This window comes from Epinephelus moara, chromosome 12 (assembly GCF_006386435.1).
Source record: "Epinephelus moara isolate mb chromosome 12, YSFRI_EMoa_1.0, whole genome shotgun sequence".
Lineage (NCBI taxonomy): Eukaryota > Metazoa > Chordata > Actinopteri > Perciformes > Serranidae > Epinephelus > Epinephelus moara.
This window is the reverse complement of record NC_065517.1, coordinates 40781748-40804764: the sequence shown is the minus strand read 5'-3', so window position 1 is coordinate 40804764 and position 23017 is coordinate 40781748. Positions and strand designations below refer to the sequence as shown.

The following is a 23017-nucleotide window of genomic DNA, read 5'->3' as shown; positions in this document are numbered from 1 at the left end:
TTTGTCATCCAGGACTGAAGACCTTTGAATCCACTAAAACCAGATTTATGTATTTCCCTATGTCTTGTTATGAAGTCGCACAGGCTAAGCAAGGAAATGACCTCCATCTTTATCCCCTTATTTTGATCCAAAATAATTCAAATGCATTGCCTTTGCTCTTTACTAAGATTTTAAAACAATAAAAACAGGCACCTAAGTACTTGACAAAGCACACAGCAACTTCAAACAGTGAGGAAATATCAAAAACTAGACTTTGGCAACAGAGTCTTTGGGTTCATACAGACATTAGTTAACCCTGAGCTGACAGGATATCGGAGCACAATATTAATGACATAACAACATTAATAAATCCCATCTTACCGGCTCTGTGAGGGTGCTATCCTTCTCTAAGAACTGTACCACACAGTAGGCCAGCTGTGGGAGAAAGACAATGTGATGTTAACACTCGTGACGTAGCTGCAGCACAGTAAACACTGTGAGGTTTTGTTTATGGCAGAGCGAAGCATAACACCATATTTAAAGCTGACAGCGTGGTTACCTGTGGGTGGTAAACACTAAGAGACTTGACTTTGTGTAAAGGCAGCAGAACTTTCAGCAGGAATATCTTGTGCTCTTCTTTCAATGGTAACGCAAACCCATTGATTATGCTGGAAGGAGAAAGACAGTCATTAGAAATATAACTTCACTGTAATGGAGTCGAGACACAACAGAGAGGAAATAAAAAGGCTCCGTCTGTATGTATCAACAAAAAATGTGTCAGCTTTGTCATTTTACTACTTAATAACATTGTTGGAAATAGGGCTGTCATAAAAACAAATACATCGGCACCAAGTAGATGCCAAAATCTGGAAACATGACGGTACTTGTTTTTCCCTAGTAGTGTAGGTACTGTAGATACTGGAAATGCAATTCTTTTGGACCTGACGGGGCAGCATCTCCACCTACAAGTGTTGTAGTCGGACGTTAAAGGCCAAAGCAGAACGCCTACTGGCAACAGCAACACAGCAAGTGCAACTGCAGCGACACCTCCATCTTGACTTGTCGAAAGGCTAAAGCTAGTGGGTTTTTTTTTAAATCTCTCTAACTCTGCCAAGACGCCGACGTCCTCGCTCCCCTTCTCCTCTGTTAAATGGTATCTCCCAGGCGCACTACGTCATCAAACCATGTGATGTTTGGTATTGCCGGAGTCAGGAAGCTCTCGACTTTTCAAAAATAACATCGTTTTTCTTTTATTTATTATGTATTTCGCACCAGAGCAGCCTAAACACACAAAGTCCAAAATCGCGATGAGTGGTGACAAGTCATGTCATGCCGTTTTTCGACGGGAAAAGTTAAAGGATTACTCGCGATCTTATGCGGAGCTGTTAGCAGGCACGTAGCTGTTTTATAAAAGGTAAGAGTCTCACTCCTACCACTATTTTTGGCTGAGATATACCGTCTAGAAAGTGGGATCATAACTTTCACGTTTCATATGGCTTTATTTGGTGATATTTTATGGTGTTTCTGTGTCATAAACAACATCAGCTATCATAATCACACCTGATTTCAATAAGGTACAATGTTTGAAGCTGGCTGAGTGTTGTTTGATCACTGATAGTACTGTTTTGAAGCAGAGTGACCGACTTGTCATTTGGAGCTCCGCCTGGATCTTTTCATGGTAAAAACACTGTAGAATGGTCATACTTTGAGCAACCTTCTTCAAATTTGAAACAAGTGTTCATTGATAGTGTGCCTACAGCCCCACAGTGTCATTTACCTGCTCAGATGAAGCCACAGACAGTTATTCATCCTGAAACACATTTTTTTTTTATTTTAGGCAAAATCTTAAATTTTTGACTGACTTCAGAGGCCAATTACTCTGTCTCTGTATCACCTAGAGTGTTTCTGACACTTTCACAAGAAACTTCAGAGAGTTTCTTTCTGGCAAGACCTCATGCATGCATGTAGTCAGAGCGGTTCAGAAGCTACAGTCATTTTAAGCTACAGTCATTTTAATTTGGGTATGTCATTTTAGGCATTTTTGCTACAAAATGGGGGTGGAGTGGAAGAGGTTTAATTACTTGCAACGGGAGCACCACGTATTCACACTATGCTACAAACGGCAGCAGCATGATGAGGCCGAGTGGCTATTCTGCTTGGAGCGCTGCATATTCTGCATTTTTTTCTGATAAACAGCTATTAAAAAATATTCAACTTAGGTTAAAACACTGCATTCGTCATTGTCACTTTTTATCCAGCCATCAAAACACAGCAGAGGTGGGGTGGGACAAATAGCCTCCCATTAAGACCAAATGTCACATCTGACATATACAGGTGCTGAACAACACCAGAGGAAAAATATGTTAAAATACAGTAGGCTAAGGGGCCATTTATACGACAACGATTTCAGTAAAAACGGACAAGTCTGTCCTTTGCGTTTTAAAAAACTTCTGCGTTTATATGACGTTATTGAAACGATCCCCGTTCACACAGAGCCGCAAAATCTACTGGAAACGCTGTAGTATGCACGCCAGGCCAATGGGTGGCAGTGTAATTTTGCAAAGCGACACCACGGCATGACGCCATGCGCCTGTGCTGAAGCACCTTCCTCTACAACGCGGTGATTACAAACCAAAACAAAGAAGACACAATGGAGAAAGCATGAACAGATAACTTTGTCTGGATGGACGACGAGGTGGAGTTGCTACAGTAACAGATCTACACTTCACTTCAAATCAACAGGGTGAGCAGCACAAACAGAGCTCGGCATTGTTGTTGTGACGGTCGGCATGCCTAGTGACTGGAACCGTAATGCGCATGTGCGAAAAGTCCGTTTTCAGAGGAACTGCATATTACAAGTTTCCATGACGGTGGAGACGCTGCCGTTTCCAAAATGCTGCACTCTGGAACCCGTTTTCAAATTGTTGCGTTTTCAGGCCCCCAAAACGCCGCTGTCGTGTAAACGATCGGCCAAAACGCAACTAAAGTTTATCGTTTTCAGTTGAAATCGTTGTCGTATAAACGGGGCCTAAAGGGCTGCCCCCGACTAAAAATTTTCCTAGTTGACCAACAGTTGTCATCTAGGGCCATTAGTCGACTAGTTGCCTGCATGTTTCTGATATTAATTTAATTGTTAAATTAATGGGCATGTAGCTACTTCCATGTTTCAGATGATACGTCATGTTTGTAGTCGACCAATGAAGATGAGTTTACATATCACCTTGGGTTCGTCCTTCACCTTCTCAAAATGATCCCACACTTTGGATTTCCTGCCCGACATGTTATTAACTAGTACCAGCTGCAGTTTGTTTAATGTTTATGTTTGCTGCAGATATTCTGCTGGTTGTTATAGTCTTGTTATGTTTATCGCTTTAATAAATATATTAAATTGTATGTCATCAATTTTTACCCACGGTTTTAAAAAATGGTACTGAATTTTTCAAGGTATTGTATGAAAGTTAGACATTCCAGTATCGTGACAACACTGAAGCATTAGGATGAGAAATGGTTCATGTGTGCACCTCTCAGAAATTTCTTACCTGCCTAATATTTCCAGTAATTCTGCTATTCCATTATGATGTTCAGTCTCATAAATGAACCTGGAAAACAAACATCATGATACATCACGGTGGAACACTCAACAGAACACACTCCATTAGTCACAAACACAAGTGCTACTAGTGAACCGTACTCAATGAGTCACTCACCTATAAAATATGTTATTAATCTGTTTCCTAATGTACGCTCGCAGGCCCAGGAACTTGCCATAGATGCGATGAAGAGTGGTCTTTAAAAAATCTCTTTCCCTGGGGTCTTCACTGTCGAACAGGTCTAACAGCTGTGCACAAAACAAAGGTCACTGAGAGCAAATTCAAAAAGAGCAGCAAATACAAAGATCAAACAACCGCACACAATGCCCTTCTCTCAATCATTTATAACCACACACATACATTCATATAACATGTACTCACCTGCATTACAAACTTCTGGTCAATATACTTTTTGGCTATGTTTGGTTGAAAGTCAGGTGACTCTAAGAACCGTAGGAAGAATTCATAGACGAGCTGAGGAAAGAAGAGCCGAGGTTAAAGGATGTCAGAGTAACAGCTGTGTGGATTTATTCACATCATAAACAAGACTCTGCCTGAGTGTGTGTGTGTGTGTGTGTGTTGTACCTGTAGATGTGGCCATGCAGCCTCTAGCGTGGGCTCATCTTCTTCTGGGTCAAACTCAGCACCCGTGGGGTTAGATGATGGCGGCAATGTCCTGAACATATTCACAGAAAACTGTGGGGAAAAAAAGAGAAAAGTAGGTCAGCTCAACAACAACAACAACAACACTCAGTAAACACAGGGGAGTCATGAAACCATGTTTCAGACAGAGATAAACTACAGATTTCAAATTATTTTTAAATGTAATATATCCAAAAATCTTAGGTGCATGATAGTGGACTAACTCTGGTGCGGTTGGTTTGTGGTGAGAAGGTGTTCCGACCTGGATGTGAAGCAACTGCAGTCACATGACACATTGTTTGGGTTAAACATGAGCATGTTACAGTCCTGGAGGATTATTAATGTGCACCTCCTCCTGTACTGCCTTAATATGCACATTCAGCACATCCAATGCATCAAAACATTGTTTTCTAGTTGGAGCCGCGCCTCGTTTTCAAACTGTATGGTTTGACTAAAATGAACAATGACAGCAATATAGTCCACGATGAGCAGCGCTAAAATCAACCTGCGTAGTTGTCCCTCCATTGTGACATTAGAAAGTGTCACATTTATCTTGCAAGTGTACTCTTCTTCAACGTTTGCTTTACTTCCTGGATTTTTCCCACATGGAAATTCTGACCAATCAAGAGCAGCTTTCTCACACAAGGCATTTGATCTGGTCCTCTTGTAAATGCTGCCGTGAGAACATGAACCAACTTTAGGCAATTATACAACTTTGGAACAACATGAGTCCCTGATTCAGACCAGAGGAGACCATTCTAGGACTGACAGCACCCAAGGAAAACTACTTCAGCTAAGCTTATAGGATATAAAACATGCCATGGTTACTTATATAAAACACTGACAAACAAAACTCACCCTACTTTGACAGGCTTAGATGATGCTCTACCTGAAACAATCCTGACAACTGACACAACCACGACAAATCTGACCTATTTCAACTATTCAAAGTCGCATCATTTAAGCTTCATCTTATCGACCTCTTTGCTGTTGGTCATCAGCGTACATTGATGATATTACCTGGTTCCAAACAAGGTGAGCTGATACTAGAAGGTGGAGTTAAATCACTGCAGACCACTGACTGGTCAGAGAGAATCATCACTAGCATGACACAGGACACCCTGCACAAACCGCCATTTTCAAATAGCAAACCAACTGCAACAGCAACCTCATTTTTTTTATTCCCCCTGTCCCAAATTTTAAAAATGGCGGCCACAAAACAACACACAGACATTCCTCATCCCTCACAGCTGTTTAACGCAGCATTACTGTGGCAACCAGCTGCACATGGGGTACAATCTGCAATGGCAAACCAACTAGACAAAAGCACCTGTTACCAAGAGCGAGTCGAGTCAAGTGGAGCTGAACCACACAGTGGAAATGAGGCGTTAACAAACACTTTTTACCCACAATGCCTGCTGAACTCATACTGACATGTAGCCAGGGTAAAAATATAACAGTACTGTTGCCAAACTCCAGCAAACATTAGCTCTGATTGTTGAGTCTGTCTATTCAACCTGCGCCTTTGACAGCTGATGATTGAATGTTTGCTTCTAAAACACACCTGACAGCTGAAATAATGAACCTGGTGGGAGAACTCAGAAATCCATCAGTGACAGTATTTGACAAGCAAACAGGGTTGTTAACAATCAGTGACTTGTCCCACAGCACTACAACAAATAATCAATAGGCTGAGAGGATGACTGCAAAGTACCAAAGAGGAAAACAAGCCTGTTTGCAACAACTTTCAAAATGAACTTAACCAGTGACATGTTCTACTTTTTAAAGGGGAAAACCACCAAAATTAAGAATTTAAATATATTATTTCCATGGCCAAGGAAAGTTCAATAAATATTTGTGAACATGAGCTGCTCTCTGTCAAAGCCAGAACCAGAGAAGTAAGTCTCAAACTTGTGATGTCATAGGGTATAAAATCTGGAGCTGCTCCGTGTCCTCATCAAATTTTTTTGCCCCCAATCCTGATTCAAGTTACTCCATATTGAGTATCTGTCGATAATACAGATGCACAGTTCAAGTACTTTAAAGTTATTAAAATCAATCCAATGAACAAGTCTGACTAAATAGCTGCAATGCATTAAGAAAAAAAACTGTTCCTTAACGTTTTTAGCCGATCTGTACATCTTTTGCACAGATCACAGCAATAAATTAGCATTTTCTTTCTGGTTTTTTGCTTGCGGAGCTATTATTGCGCTTGCAGTGGCGTGGTGAGTGTGACCAACCGCTGTCTCTCCTCTGCCCACGGTGGAACACAATGCACCGGAGACGACGCAAGGTAAAACGCAAGAGACTCTCATATTAGGCTGAGACAAGCGCTCGTAATTTTGGTAAGTGACAAATAAACATGCTGTCGTTTATGGCGTGTGGTGTTTCGCCGTGGGCCGTGCTCAGTCCCTGCTCTGACACACACAGGAGAAACACCAGTGTGGCGGCTGACATTAAACAAAGGATGGGATTGGGCTCTATGTAGCTCGATGTAGCCGATACCTATCAGTTTAAAATGCCTTCACTGAGGATCCTTCTCACCTCCTCCACCATTTCTTCCAGTTACTGCCATCAGGCTGACGCTACAAAGTCCCACTGGCCCGAAAACATCTAGAAGAAATCCTTCATTCCCTCGGTACTAACCACCCTGATGGATCTAAAATAGACACTGCACTTTAATGCTTTTATCAGTTGCTGTTGAGCATTGTTGAGTCTTGTCAAAGGAGAATTTCTGTCACTGTTGGGACAGACAATAAAGTTTATCTATTCTATTCTATTCTATTCTTGATCGGCCCTGAAACTGATCCTGAGATCTGATCGGGACATCCCTACTCAGAGAATTCCCCTGGACGCTATCATTGTCATCTGTAACATCATTCTCAATTCGTTGTCTTAAGGGCAGCTGCAGACTTCATACTCGATGACACTGTAAATCCAAGTTTTAGCACTGTACTTTTGGGATTTGGGAGAAGACAGTTGTTCATGGTTGCATATATTTTCAGACTGTCTTAGACCACTGGAAGAACTTGAATGAATTTTAATCCCATTTCTACCCCTTAAATCTTCCACTTGGTATTGAGTGCCCTCGTTTGCGAGATAACCCTTGATGAGGGAAGTGAGTAATATTAGGGTAGAGATCTTTCCCTAAGAAATGGGACACCACTTCAAGCAAATTGGCATGGCCGACCTGCAGGCATACGCCACGCTTAGTAGCGGTGCAATGAAAATGCCAGCTCCAGCGCTTGTGTTGTGGCGTGTGCTATGTTTATTCTTCTCCGTCTGATGAATCAACGGAGGAGAAATACTGAAAACAGGAGGCGCCTACGACGTCTTCTAGTTCTGATTGATTTTGTTTGGGTAAGTCGATTTGTTTAAATATTTTGACGCTGTGTTCAACCGAGTTGCTGATGAGTTTATGCTAGTCCAACCGTCTGTTGTTTGTATAGCCTACATTCCGATCGTACAGTAACTAATTGTTTTCCAAAACTTGCCGAAGTTGCTGACTTCGCAAGGTGTTCTGGGAAATTTCATCTTCCACTTTGTTGAGAGTGTGGGTCGGGGCTCCCTTGGAATCTAGGGCAGGTTTTAAGTGTTGGAAACCACTTCCACCACCTCAATTCTGTTTTGGGACACCACTAGCCTAAACGTGAAGTGCACAACCAAGTGCAAGTGGGTATTTCTAGGGGAAGTGTGGGTATTGGGACAGGCCCTAAATCAGCCTCTATCTTCAGGTTTAATTTTGCTTTTGAGAAACAACTTAGCTGTTAACTAAAAAATTAACTCACCCTAAAATCACTTCCTGTACTCCACTTATTGCCCAAAACTGCTCCACGAAAAAAAGTCTGTCAAAATGAAGTTTATATTGTGCTAATCCATCCTCAATCTCCCTTAAAATTTTAAATGAGAAAATGTTGTATTTGCTTTATGAAAATGGAGTGAATGAAAATGTGTGTTGATGGTTTAATATTCCCTCTTGTGTTTATCTGAGATAGCAGCCTGGTTCACTGGCGATGACGCTCTCTCGACTGGGAAGCATCCATCTGTTTTCCTTGGGAGTCTATTCTCACTTTCCAGACAGCACACTTAAGACAGTCCCTGCAGAGTGCAGTCGACCAGAGGTCAAAACACACTCACTCACCATCATGTTTATATTCCTAGCAGAGACCGTTTCTTACTTCTCCCCAGAGAGTGGGACTAATGGAACAACCACTGTCGTGTCATCCAAAGGTCTGCCAAAATATTGTTCTACAGCTCCAACACCGAGCCATCAAACAATGTCCTGAAAGAACAAGGGCTTTCTGGAGGAAATAACATGTACGGCCTTAACATAAGAATACACTCTTTATGGCTGAAAAGGGAGTTTGTCGTGTCAATCTCCGTACTTTGATGATGAAAGCCGTCAGTGGACTTCAAAGAGTCCTTGTCTTTAAGGGGGCAGGGGAAAAGGGCTGTCAGGAATAAGAGTATATTTTCATGCAGATTTGAAAGCTCTGTTGCTGATCAAATGAAGCCACGAGGAGGAGGATGGGGGTAAATTTGCACCTTGATCATCTGCAGCTTACCATGTGGCATTGAGGCAGGGCTTTGATTAAAATCAAAGGCTTTTAAATTTGGCTTGGGAAAGCAAACCTGGCACCAGGAACACATCCAGGCCACGACCTTGGAGGAACACATCTCTAATAAATATACAGTAGGAGCTCACACTGACTACAGTCCGACTAGACAAAGTGGTTCAGACCTGCAGAGGACGGAGCTACAGATGATTTAGCTTTAGTGACCTCACATGGGTTAACTTTCTTGGCCATCATTAAACAAACACCACTAAGTGACCACTTAAGGGAAACAAAATAGATGGATAAGGAAAACATTTAGGTTAGGATTATGTGACAAAGATCTTTGGGTTTACACTGAGGTCGGTGATGCTCATGTGAGTTTTCTATGACTCAGTGAGGAGCCGAAAAATAAAGACTAAATGGGTCTGGAACAAGTAAGTATCGCTGGCAGCGCAGCAGAAACCACAGTGCATTGTCTTCCCATGGTGCTGGAATAAAGTCCACATGAAAAACAAAGATCTCGGAGGATAAAGACCCGTTATGCTCATTTTAAGGTTCATACTTGTATTTGGGGTTTCGACGACACCATGTTTACACACTTTAATGTTCAAAAAACCCCACTATTTTCCCCATACGCTCCAAATTAGTGCCAGTCTCTTTAAGGCCCCCTCCTGAAAAAGCCCAGTCTGCTCTGACTGGTCAGTGTTTCTGGATCTTCTGCATCTGCGCTCTCAACTTCTCTGCTCTCTGAGTATTTAGAAAGGTACGTTCATATTCATATTCATATGACGGACAATAAGAAAGAGTATAATAGGTCCCTTTATATGAAATATGAAGGCAAAAGCTAAATTCAAGTGACTGAGATAGTTTTTCAAGATCACATGCATTTAGTGGTATACACTTCATTAAAGTGTATCACAGAACTCTAAAGACAATGGAAGACACTCCTCATGACCATGTTATCCATCACAGAAGACCATAGCTGCTGATTTACTCATCTACCTAGGGAGAGGACTCCATTTCATATTTAATGAATAACAGGGTCAATATGGCAAAAGAAAAAGACCTGTTACGTTGCCCTCCTAAAAGACTCTTTCAAAACACACTGCCTTTCTTATTAAAGATCTGACATGTAAGATAAAATATTACTGAAAGTAATAATCAACTTTTCTGCAAAGTCCAAATATAAAATTGAACCACAAATCTACAAAAACTGTGACAAGGATTTTGCCTTAAAGATTTCATTTAGTGCAACTTTAAGACATTTTTTAAAACAGCAGCAGTGTCACATTTATTGTAACTTCACCTCACTGATGCGAAACTCAAACCTGCAACAGTAGCTTAAAACCAACATCCATCCTGTCCCAGCACAGACGAGGCCACATTGTGAAGGAAATGAAAATACCACAATCTGTGTCAGGCCTGCAGCGTAAGCAACCGCTTTGCCTTACACCGTATACAGGAACTTGTAGTCTGGAGCTGATTAATGTACAGTACTCAGATAGATAACCTGACGACACTCACTGCTCCAACTGCTGGAGAATTATATTTTCCAATGAGGAACCTCCAACAGCTCAAAATAAAATAAGATTAATGACTGTTAACTTGTGAATGTCAGAGACAAATCCATGTCTGTTTCAATACTGACCACATGAACCACCTCTGGGTAGATGGGTTCGGTGATTACGTTCCTGTTGTGGGTGATGTACTCCACCATCTCGCTTAGCGCCGCCCGTTTCACCTCCTTCCATTTCAGGTCACTCAGTGGGTCCGAGACAAAATCGAAGAGGACGCAGCACTGCCGCAACTTCTGGATGAACAGCTTCTCCTGCTCTGCGGGGGGAACATCTACAAGACAGAGAAGGAAGGACAGTGGGAATTAACACGTCTGACATAATGTGTGTGAAGATTTCTTTTATTAGAAAATAACAGAAAATAATTATCCCAGTGTGTATCTGAGAAACTGTCCCTCACAGTTCTGTCCCTCACAGAACAACATCTTGCTATCGCACAGTTTGCTGAACAATCACTGTTTCACGACCATGTTTTATCTCAATATCATCATCAGGGATGAAGATGTGCATGAAGTTCTACCGACTGATTGGACAGTTTCGGCGTTTGACATCCTGCATCATCAGGGCACACTTGGGGAAGTCAAATCTGGCAGCTGACAGACGTTCATGCAGCAGCACTTGTGAAGTGTTAAGCTATATTTATCTTCTTTGGTTTCACAATGAGCTCATAGAGAGATAACTGATTGTAAGCATTATTAGTGGGCTATTATTAGACTGCAAACCAATCACATGTTATGAGAAATGACTAACAGAGACAGGAGGAAAAGAAGGCGTCTTGTACAGAAATGATTCAGGGATTAATACTGTGGGATGACCGTTACAAACTTTTTAATGAATGAAAACAAAGCACACAGAGTTGGAAACAATGATGGCAGTTTGAACAGCTTTTAAATCAGGGATAATACCCTCACTGACGTGCATGAGTGTTACCATGGTTACATGAATGCACACTAGCATAGATTGGTTAGAGGAAATACGTGGCCTTTATCAGAATTTATTATGATATTGCGGATTTACTGTTGGTTTAACTGTTGAAATCGTGCTCAAATCACATATCTACTGTCATAAAATCCTGCACCAGGGTTTGATTGTCAGCTTTCACACCAGCCCAAATGAACCTTACTAACCATGCAAACGGACTTGAGTTCGTTTCAACTGAACCGAACAGGGTAGACATGAAGACACCCTAACATAATCAGCACTAGAACATAAACACAGGAAATTGTTAAGCATAACAGAATGGGCTATAGAGAAGTGGCCGAAAGAGCTGTAGGAGCTTTAAAATTTAGGAAAACGTATGCATGATGTTGCAGCACCTGACACTGACCCGGTTACTCTGCCTGTTTAAGGTGGGATTTGTTGCAGCATTATTCTATACAGTACAATAGGGAGACAGAGTTCAGGGTTTCCCACACATTCATTTATTTGTAGCACCACATCACGATTAAAACCTCTGCCGCCATGTTTAGATTCTCTATTTTTGGAACTGCATCTTTCATTAGGTGGCTGTTGAAATATATATATTGTTCGGTTGTTTTCTACAATACGCTCTCGGAGGACAGAGCGTTCTCTGGGCAGAGACGAGCAGAACATCAGGTGCAGTTAAAGTGAAAATTAACAATGCATTGTGCTGGGTCTAAAAGCAACTCCTCTGATTAGGGATGCATGATAATATCAGCACCTCACCACCGATACTGGCTTCAAATGATCAGAATTGGCCAAGATGCTGATTGGTATCAATCAATATTTAGCTTTAAAATCAATATTTAGAATGGCCCAGCATGCTTTCTCTGCATGTTTTTTTTATTTCTATGTATGTATAATACGATGTTAAGTCCACTACAGAAGAGACCTGATGATCACTAAAATTAGGGAAGGGACAAAAAGTGAATACGTGAGTTGTTATACACCAACAGATCGGATATTGGCAAAAAATCCATAACCTGCATTCCTACCTCTCCTCCATCAATCTTATCTGATCAGTTCTGATTGGACTGACTAATCAATTATCCACCCCGAGCCTCAAAACTCCACAAACTGCTGCTGAGAAAAAAAGGAGAAATCTGCCCGCGCTGCGTTCAAGGACCCACAAAAACCTCCGCATTTAGAAAGGGGACACAGACTGATACACAAGGACACACCTGTATGTCTCGATGCTTTGTTTGTTGCCATGGTAACAGCCAAAAAACACTTCTTTTTTTTCTTTTCATTTATTCAACATGCAACACAAAGACATACACAGAACACACAACACAGAGGAGATGTTAACGTTAATATTCACACACTTATCTATACTTTAAATCTCTTCATGTCCATATTCACCAATAATAAATGCACCTGCAATGGTGATAACCCTTTCCAAAATACACCTACTAGTTAAGCACACAACCCATAATTTACCATTTATTATCCAATAAAAAGAGCACAAGAAAATCAACATATATGTATAACACGCATAACAAAAACAGTAATAATAATAATACCACTTGTTTAATGTTTTCATGTTGTTTTTTCTCCCAAAGCTTCAAACGTTATTCGGGTTCAGTACAACTTATGGGCTGGGCCATATGGAGAAAATCAAATAAGATAAATACCTTGATGATCTTGAAGATATAATAACTTAGTGGGTAAAGACAACTGAACAGCTAGCAGTCTGGTAAGTTCAGAAAATGACATCACTTCACTGTAATGTAGCCTGTCAAACCAGGAGGAGACAACACTCGTGATATTATCCAAAATCTAAGATGGTATCTATCTCAGCTCATGCTATCGATATACTGCCCAGCCTGAGTGCAGCTGTATTCTGCTGCTGTGGAGATCATGTGTTGACATGTAGAGACTTAATTGAAAGACTTTGTAAATCAATAATTCAGTCTTTTAAAGACAGTGTCACCACTGCATCAATGATGCAGAGGCTCTACATCTGCCTCCAGGAATATTGAGCCACACCTGTCTGTGTATAATCATTAACTTCCCCATTTAAAAATCATTACACGTTTTTGTAGCTTCTGCACACTCACTGAGAACGAGCCAGTCTTCACTCTGAGCCAGCGTGCGTGCATTATCGCCGTGCAGCACCTGCTGCAAATAAATCAATGATTAACACAAATCATCCACGACACGCTTACTCAATATAACATGTAATCATTTCATCAAGCCGCCAAAATAAGAGAACAACACGCCAAAGTGGTGCATTTTGAGCTCATGTTAAAATATACTGAGACTTTCAGCAGCTTCCCAAAATACTCTGGAGCTGTGCCAGGAGCGAGGAGCAGAGGAGCTAAATGCAGACTCACCGAGGAGTTCTGTTCTGCACTTTGGAGCCGTTACAAGTCTGCTGCTCCCCAGAGGACCTGAAGGGCTTTCCCGACTCTACAGCAAAAGTGTTTCAGACACACCAGGAACAAAGCCGTGCAGTGCTTCATAAACAAGTGAAAGAACTTTAGAGCCAGAGTTAAAAATAAAGGTAACCATCGGAGGGACTGGAAACAGACATTATGTGTGCTCTCCCTCTGGTTCCTGTCAGTAATCAGGCAGCACAACTCTGCAGCAGGTGTTACTGATTTGCAGCTTTTGTCATGATGTATGTTCTGCAACGGGACATGCTGCTTTCACTGAGGGAATAACTAACTTGGTTTCATTGACAAAATGTCAGCCGCAGCCTGTAAGAAACGACAGTAGAAGGACAGCTTCTCCTGCAAGTCATTTGAGCCACAGCTGGTCAGATACCAGCGATACAAACCCTGAAACCAAAAAGAAGCGGAACGGTGCCCATTCACGCCCGTCCAACACGGGGATTAGTGACTTAAAACAAGAAGTCACCTTATGAAACCTACCCACAGGACAGCATTCACAGCATTGTCACAGCCTTTGATTCATGACTCAGTCTTGTCTCCCCATTAACAATCTGCATGTGTACTGTACGTCACCATGGTGACCACAGGCAGAGACAGGACTTTGGACCTGGGGGTGACCACCGCTAATCAAAGATGTACGCAGGCTGCTGCTGGTGTTACACTGGAATCATATGCTGCTGATTTGTTGAGCCCGTCAGCTGCGCCCATGAGACGCGTCAGCCAACCTGACCTTGTGCAACACCAACTCGGAGTCGACAGAATACCCAGAATACTAGGGATGGGTCACGATTTTCGAATAGTCGTTTTATTTTTGAAAAATCGATTTTTTAATGCGACTATTACTATTCGCCGTCTTATTTCCCCCCCTTTATTTGACATGCAATTCAGCTCCTAACCGCACGAGGGCAGTCTAGGATTGCTACAGCGGTGTGAGATGCTCTTCTACAAACAGGAGAAACATGCAGAGACTACTACTCCGTGAGGTATGTCCGCAGTCATTTGGGCTTTCATAGTCGAGCGCACTTCCGCGTTGTAGTTTCCTGTAAAAATGTCAGTGAAAAATCCCCGCGATGTGAAAAATACATGCCGAGCAGTCACTGGTGTGCGCGCACAGGGCTTGCGGACGTCCGCTTTGAGTCCGCGCAGACCTCCGTGGAGTCCATTCCGCCCGAGTATGTTCGGCCCTTTAAAGATGAATGGATCTCTGTGTGCGTGGCTCGGGTGGGGGGTGCGATTATTCGAAAAATTGTCGAATACTTGCCACGATTTTCGAATAGTGTTTTTGCTTGTGTTGCCCATCCCTACAGAATACATCAATCATTCATCACTTTCTACAAGACTTAAGGTAGAAATGCAGACATGTTACTGTTAGGAAACCATTTTGTGTCATTACGTTCACAGAAATTAAGCAAGTAAAGATTTAAATATAGTGGGAATATGGTTTGGTGTGCAACAGGTAGAGCCTCAAAACACAGCTTCATCATTATGACATCAAATTCCCAAAGGAAATGCTACAAAACACATCTTAAACTCAAACCACGAAACCACACAGAACTACAAAAATACTCATATTAAAGCTGTTAATAATTAACCTACAAAAAGATTTGGCAATCAGTTTAACAGTACAAAATATATATTTAAATATAAAACCAGTCACACATGGATGACTGTTAAAGATAATATTCAGCTCTTACAGAAACCTGTACTGACATGGATCAGCTTGTGGGTGCCATAAATCAAACTGCTTTGCCCTCACATCCCCTCACATACAGAGCTGTCAGCAGATCGTAACAGATAGTGTCCCACTGAAGAAAACATTCTGCCGTTTAGTCCCGTCAGAAGACACAGAACAACAAGGTGAAACTCAGATTTCAGAGCAGTGATGTATTTGGGTAATTTTGCTTTTCTGTAGCAAAAGAAAAGTGCATCAATTGAAAGTGTGCACCACCCGTCCCTTAGTAACTACAATTGTTTACAACAAACAACAACACAGAAAATAAAAACCTCCATACTAACTACAAACCCACAAAGCATAGCTATCAGGTACTTTATCATAACAGGAAACAGATTACTCATGTACACATAAATCATCTTTAGATAAAACCACACAGTCATCATCTTGCATATGAATGCACGCTCCTCTAAAGAGAAAATGGCTTTAGCTTTGCTGACATCTTTCCCAGTAACATTTTGAATCCATCGTTAATATAAAGAAGGAGCCAGTACTCTGGCACTGAAACAAACATCAGAGTCAATACATAATTAATACTTCAGTTTAATGACTTGGCACTGGTAAAATAGGTCAATTGGGAGATATTCGGTACTGTAGGTTGTGCACACTCCCACACAGACTCGAGCCTAAACCTGGGACTGACAGTACCAGCAGGCGGACTTTCCCTACACCTCCACGCTTCTGAGTCACAGCTGGTGTTCAACACACAGCACGAAATACAGCTACCTGTGTGCTACCTGTAAATGCCATGTTTTATTTCTATACATGTAGTAATTGATTTAATTATACATCTCCCCAAACAGAACGCTCGTAAAAACACATCTGCAACTTGGGTTTCTTGACGTGTTGGACGAGGCGTCAAACGACTTGTTTTTAAATGTGTATATCAGCCCTCGGCGTTTACTTGTGCAACACAGTACCTCAGAGACAAGAAGTCCAGCCAACTGATTACAAAACATTTTTAAGTCTATATTCAGAACCAGTACAGGATAGTGACAAGTCTGCAAGTAGCTCTGCAGTAACATCATACTTCACTTCCCTCTATCTAAACTACTGTCCACAAACAGGATCTAATCGACCGCATCAAAGGTCAAACAGCTGGCAATTTGCTTCACCCTTGAGCTTTGGCTACCACATCCGTGGAGAAGCCTAATGGGGATCTGTTTTATGTTTCGACACAGTGTTTATGTAAGGCACAGCTGAGTATATTCTTTTGTTCTGTGCTCCTTTCCAGCGAGCTGTAATTTTAATCTGTGAAGCCGTTGCCACTGAGCAATACAAGTTTTCTGGGGGGAAACTTGCAGTCACTTCTCTGTGTCCGTTACTGGACTCTTTCCCTGTTCTCTCTCGAGCATATGCACAACTTATAAAGAGTGTTCAGCCGTTTTTTGACAGAGAACAGGAAAAGATTCACGCCACACTGCAAACAAATCTCTGTATATTTGTCTAAATATAAAATCAAACAACAAAAATGAATGCAAATGTGTTCAACCCTTTAACTACAGCCCTTTTTACACTGCCTTTAAGCCGGCTGCAGAGGAAGTAACAAAGCCAAATTGACGTCTGTGTAAAAAGTGTGAGAATGCAGGACAAGACGAGTGTGATGTTTTGACAGTGTGTTATATGTGCGACCCACCACAAGGAGATTTAAATGGCAGCTAATAGCGGTTAGCAGCTAATTCAAAGACGGAGAACAGAACCAAAAATATCCCCAAACTGGGGAGTCAGTGAGGTCTGGGAGCGTCTTACCTTACGACCAGAGGATGAGATCAACCGCCATATATTAGGGATGGTAATTGATTGTTACTGCCATGTTATGCAGGTGTTAATGTTCAGAAAGCAATACATCACACCAGAGGCCAAAGCTGTTTTACATGTCACACCTCTTTTGCTTCTGGAACACCAGCATGCGATGTAAAATCACACCCTGGGGCACCATTATGCCGGCGTTGTTTGGTTCTGTATAAAAAAGCAGAGGTGGCATAATGAAGGATCTTTGTCACGACACTAATGCAGGACCTGTGTGTGAAAAGGGATTATGACACCCACAAATCATCACCTTGCTCGCCATGTGTTGGTAAGTTTATTAAGTTAAATGTAAATCATTATCATCATCTAACAGGTGATTTTGGGTTAAATTCAGCAGCACCTGTAAGGTCGGCTGGCGGTGCCCGTTAGTAATGAGCTGAAACGTGGGTCGGCCGACGAGCGCCTCATCTCATCAACCCCTGAGTGCCAAAAGGTCTACCAGCTCCTGTTACACAACAGCACTAGGGTTTCTGAACAGGCCTAAAATATTAAGAGACACGCTGTGCACCTGCAGACTTCACACACAGGCCTCTCTGCATGGACGGGCAACTAACCTTTACTCATCTGAAGGCTCCAGCGTGCACACAGGAAACCAGTCATGGGCACAAATTGCTGCCAAGTACATCTCAAATCCCACAATGTCTATCGGTGAATATTTAATGAAGTGATTAATAAAACTGCCAACACTGGCAAATATCTTTATTCTGTGTCAGTGCAGTGTCAGGCCGATCGATGCAACTCATGTGGCTACAATTATTTCCATGCTTTTAGAAATCATGAGGCCATTTAACACCCACGAGTCACCAATAGCACATGTGTGTATCAATAGGCTGCATGTTAAATGTACACTGCCACATCTGCAACAAGAAAATTATTCATGAACAAACCTTTGCCTTGAATTTACTACACTAAAACACTCATTCAGAGGTTTCCTCAGCACTGATCTAGAGTCAGTTTCTGTCTCCACACTTGCTGCAGGTCCCAGCCTCACACTGTAACCCAGAAGCCTGCTGGACATTCAGCAACAACACACAGACAATTTCAACTTACACAAGTGCCTAGCTGACACCAGACACTCACAAACAATACAAAACAAACAATCACACTGACAACAAGCTTTGACCTCACTTCCTATGACATCAGCAGGCTTGATGGGGGGATGGGAGACTCAAAACTAGCACTCCTTCTCAGTCTCTCGCCCTCCCTCTCTATCTGAAGCTAAGCTATGCAATGTCTTGGCAAAACCCTTCCTCGTTGACATACAAACACAATCCCCTGCTTCCTCTTCCAAAAGCACTCATGCCGCCAACACTAAGAGGATAAATGCTCTCAGCCTCTTGCAGAAACTTTCAGAAAAGTCACCTGACACAAATATTTTCTTCCACAAAACCTAAATTAGCAGCTGCAGTTGCTAAATAGCAACAACATTCTTGCCCATCTCCCCTTGACACACACAAACACAGAGCAGCACAGGAGGCAAATCTCCTCTTCTCACCTCTAAAATGCATGAGGGCCATAGGCTGGAAAGGCCCATTGGTGCTCGGTGCATCCAGAACCATCCCACTGGTAGTTCTAGTGCATGCCAACATCAGTGAGCTGAGGCAGGAGACAGGGGAGAAGAGGGCAGCCCGGGCTAAGGCGAGGAGCCAGCCTCCATTTTAGCACGAACACTCGGAGCAGAAAATGAAGCTCCCCTGCTGCTGGAGGGAACCAGCTAGTTAGTGATGTCATCCCCCACTGCAGCTGCCCGGTTGGCTGGCCGCAATCACATGGGCTGGCTGTCAGAATAAATAAACATGAGGGAAGGGATTGGCTGGTGGGCTGAGGGGGAAGGGGTGGGACTGTGGCTGTGATTGGAGCGAGAGCAGTTACATCTGTCAAGAGTTTCAAAGCACAAACTACAGATCTGCCGTCAGTTTAGCTCGCTTTGTTACTGAAATGCAAGAATAAAGCCAGAAAAAACACATTCCTAACCTACATGTAGGCCGTCTGTGAGAGCAAGGAGGGGTTAGGTGACACTTCTCTTTTCTCATTCACAGCCTTACACCAAACACAAACCCCAACACCACAAGAGACATAAAAAAAAAAAATAATGCTCAAGTCCTAAAAGTTCAATACCCTGAAAATAACACATGAAACCACAAGCGTTCAGCAAGCATGCCACAGTGCAAGTTTAAACATGATTTTTTTCTGTATAAAACTAGCTACAAGCTACAACATCACCTAGAAGCTGAGGTTTGTACAGAACACAGGGACTGCTTCACACTATGTGTCAGAATAAAGCCCTTCTTATGCATGTGTGTGAATTTTTGCATGACAGATGGCTCTCCAGGAGCACAGCCCGAGCCCAGGTGTATGTGACAGAGAAACAGGAAGGCAGGAAGTCTCAATGTGATCAACACAGGATGTGCATATGCAGAGAGCAGCACTCTGTCTGTCGCCGCAGCTCTGGGGATAGAAACCTGCACTATAAGGCTGAACAGGAAAAGGCCAAATCTAGCGTGACGGTTGCACGCACTGAAATCATCCCTAGGTGTAATTAAACACGCAAATGTACAGTCACTTGTACAAATCAGAAATGCTCTCTAAAATCCTGTAACCATTCCACCGCTACAGCTGGGAAGGTGAGTCACAGTGTGCAACTAACCATTGCAATATCATGCCATATACTATCACCAGTCTCCATATGCACTGTGTGTGTCATCATGCTGTGAGGATCGTGAGCTTACAGCGCGCGCGCACACACACACACACACACACACACACACACACAAACAAACAATGATTTCGACTTACAGTTTTAGCATCCCCAATTAAGCNCACACACACACACACACACACACACACACACACACACAAACAAACAATGATTTCGACTTACAGTTTTAGCATCCCCAATTAAGCACTGTGCAAAACAACACAAATGCAATGCAGGGGTGGAAACATGTAGTCCAAAATGTATAATTTGCTCATGTTTGCTGCACTATCACATATTTAAAGGGGCAGTCCATGACAAAAAAGCAAGTGAGAAGCTAATCAGGGGGGAAAGTAATTAATTTCCTGTGCAATCTGACTTTTCACACGCCTCAAGGACGCCTGTAACGAGACCCCAATCCCATTTCAAATTTTTACCCCAACCCCTCATTTTTGAATGTCCCTTTGCCCCGTGGAACAAAGTTCCCAGGAGTAGTGGTTGAAATTTACCACTATGAAATGGGGCGGCACTTCAAGTCATCAATGGCGTTTACATAAGCAAATTCGACTATGGCAATAACTGTATTATCACAATTACATTTGCCATTTATCTGACGGAGATAGATAAGCAAGGACGCTTGCAATTCGTTCACAATTCAAGTTTCATGCTATCAATCAATAGAGCTAGCCTGGAAATCCAGACCCAAATCTAGAAAGATTTAGGGTCTGGCTATGAGTAATGAAAATGGCCCAACTCGAGGGGCGGCACCAAGCATGCATTTGAAAATATCACTGCACGCAATTGGATAACACTACGACCAATCAGAACAATACACGGGGTGACGTATCCAGAGCTTAGCTACCAGCGGAGCTAACTGGTAGATTAGACTCTTGCCGTATCCGGTCGGCAAAACAGCAAAAACGTCCTTCTTGCAAAGGAAAGATTCGAGCACCGTCTTCTGTTCCTCTTTTAGAGAAAAAGCCAAGTCTAACTCGTTCATTGTAGCGGCCAAAGCCGTTTCAAACAACTGGTGTTCATCCGTAGCCATCTTGCAATGTTTACTAACTGATTCCGTCACAGTGCTGTCGTCATCTGTTTAGCTCGCCTCTGGCCCGCCTATATCAGATACACCGATGAGATTGGTGCAGCTCGGCTCCAACAGCATGAGTAATGAGCATCATTCCTGATTGCCAGAGTGACTCGCTGAGCAAATTCAAATTAACGATTATTTTCATTGTCGACTAATCTGTCGATTATTTCTTCGATTAGTTGGCTAATCATTTTATCGAAAAATGTGTTAAAATATAGGGCTGACCCTAAAACTTCGAAGCTTCGTTCGATGGCACGGGATTCGATTGTGAAAAAAAAAATTCGAAGCTTCTGCGCTTTTTTCCCGTTTTTTTGGGGGAGGCCTTAAATGCAACACTAACCCCGTCAACGAGCCACAAGCGCACTCAGAGCCACTCTGAGTTGCGCATCTGTTTGATTGTGCTGCAGTGTGCGCCAAGGGTTTTAATTTAAGGTGCTCACAGACTCGGGCGCACTATCTGAGGGGACTCCGTGAGGAATGTCCGCAGTCATTCGGGCTTCCATAGTTGAGCACACTTCCGCGTTGTAGTTTCCTGTAAAAATCAGCGCGGTCGTAAAATCTGAGCTTTGCGCACACAGGGCTTGCGGACGTCCGCTTTTAGTCCGCGCGGACCTGTTGAAAAATGTCGGTCTGTCTCTCCCAGACCCCAGAATTATGTTATCTAATGTCTTGTATTATGTCATCTAATGTCTTGTTTCGTACTCACGCCAAAGGGTTTTAGTTCACTGTCATGGGAGAGTGTGAAAAGCTGCCAATATTTGAACATAAGAAGCTGCAATAAGAGTATTTTGGGTACTTTTATAGTACTCGTCTATGAAAAATGACTCAAACCGAGTAGTCGACTACTAAAATAGTCACCGATTATTTTAATAGTCGATTAGTCATCCATTAGTTGACTAATCGTTGCAGCCCTATCGATCAATCAAACGAGTCATCAAATAAAAAAAGAACACTGCTTCATAACCAGGCCACTAGTGCCGCTTTGTAGGCCAGTGGTTCCCAACCGGTAGGTCGCAGTCCTAAAGTGGGTCGTGGGCCAATTCTTAATGGACTGAAAGTGATTCGCAAATGTGTCAAGTTTGTAAAAAAAAAAAAAACACTTTACTTTTAACTACAGTAAATTACCAGCACAGAGCTTTTATTCCGAAGTGCTGTTTCCTGCTGTAGAGTGAGTGAGTAATGGACAGCTACTTCGCAGAGACAGCAAACTAGCTGAACAACAATGCCAAATGTAAGTATGAGGCTGAATGTATTGAATTGTGGGACCTAGAACTAATGACTAAGGTAGAGCTGGGAACCACTGGTGTAGGCTAATGTTAGCAATCGATACTCCTGCCCTAATAGCCTGTACTCATGTCAGAGGAGCAGTAACAAGTGCAGCAACTTTGCTACTGGGCTTTTGGGCATCATAAGCAATCAAACGGGGGGATGCAACACGGTAACATGTCAAAACGCAGGACAGTCGTGCACAAATCAGCAATAACAATGTAAATTTAGCTAGCTAGCTAGTTAGCTAACATATGGAGACATAACCACACTGTGAGCATACCTGTTTTGTTATGCTTGCTATAAAGAAAAGGAGCATAACATGTGGAAAACTACTGTAAATTATTAACATGCATGATTAGTTTTTCATCATTTGCTAAATTTGTGTCGGTAAGTCAAGTTCTGCTCTGTTGCATACAGAGTCTAATTCATATCCATCTTTCTACATGCCAAAAATAAGCCACAAAATCATTATTTATTGCTAATTATGTTCATTTTGTGCAGCTGATGTTGCTGGAAACGTTGGTCTAGATAAAAATACACTTTCATTTAGTACAGTTGAGGGACTTTTCCAGAGCTACAGAATCAAAGCAGTGCGTTTTTAGGTCATGAACCCACTATATCTACAGCTGCTCTATGTAATGAGTGTGCACAAATGCACAACAAAGTGTCACGCAGCTCCTCCCTGCGGGTCTGTACTTCTGCTTTGAACGTGCAGAAGGTGCTGG

At 42.3% G+C, this 23017-nt stretch overlaps 1 protein-coding gene across 3 annotated transcripts in view; it reads right to left on the bottom strand.

Annotated features, from left to right (window-relative positions):
* ppp2r5cb (protein phosphatase 2, regulatory subunit B', gamma b) overlaps positions 1-23017 on the bottom strand; it is a 45130-nt gene that overhangs the window by 4962 nt on the left and 17151 nt on the right. For 2 of the 3 annotated variants that reach the window (XM_050057469.1, XM_050057471.1), the window contains exons 4-10: positions 10416-10615; positions 4155-4265; positions 3951-4043; positions 3687-3817; positions 3519-3578; positions 539-647; positions 361-414 (exon numbers count right to left, since the gene is read on the bottom strand). In XM_050057469.1, the coding sequence (XP_049913426.1) occupies positions 361-414; positions 539-647; positions 3519-3578; positions 3687-3817; positions 3951-4043; positions 4155-4265; positions 10416-10615 (758 nt within the window). Of the gene's footprint in view, positions 1-360; positions 415-538; positions 648-3518; positions 3579-3686; positions 3818-3950; positions 4044-4154; positions 4266-10415; positions 10616-18733; positions 18951-23017 lie in introns of those variants that run through there. The other variant, XM_050057472.1, reaches the window with a different exon arrangement.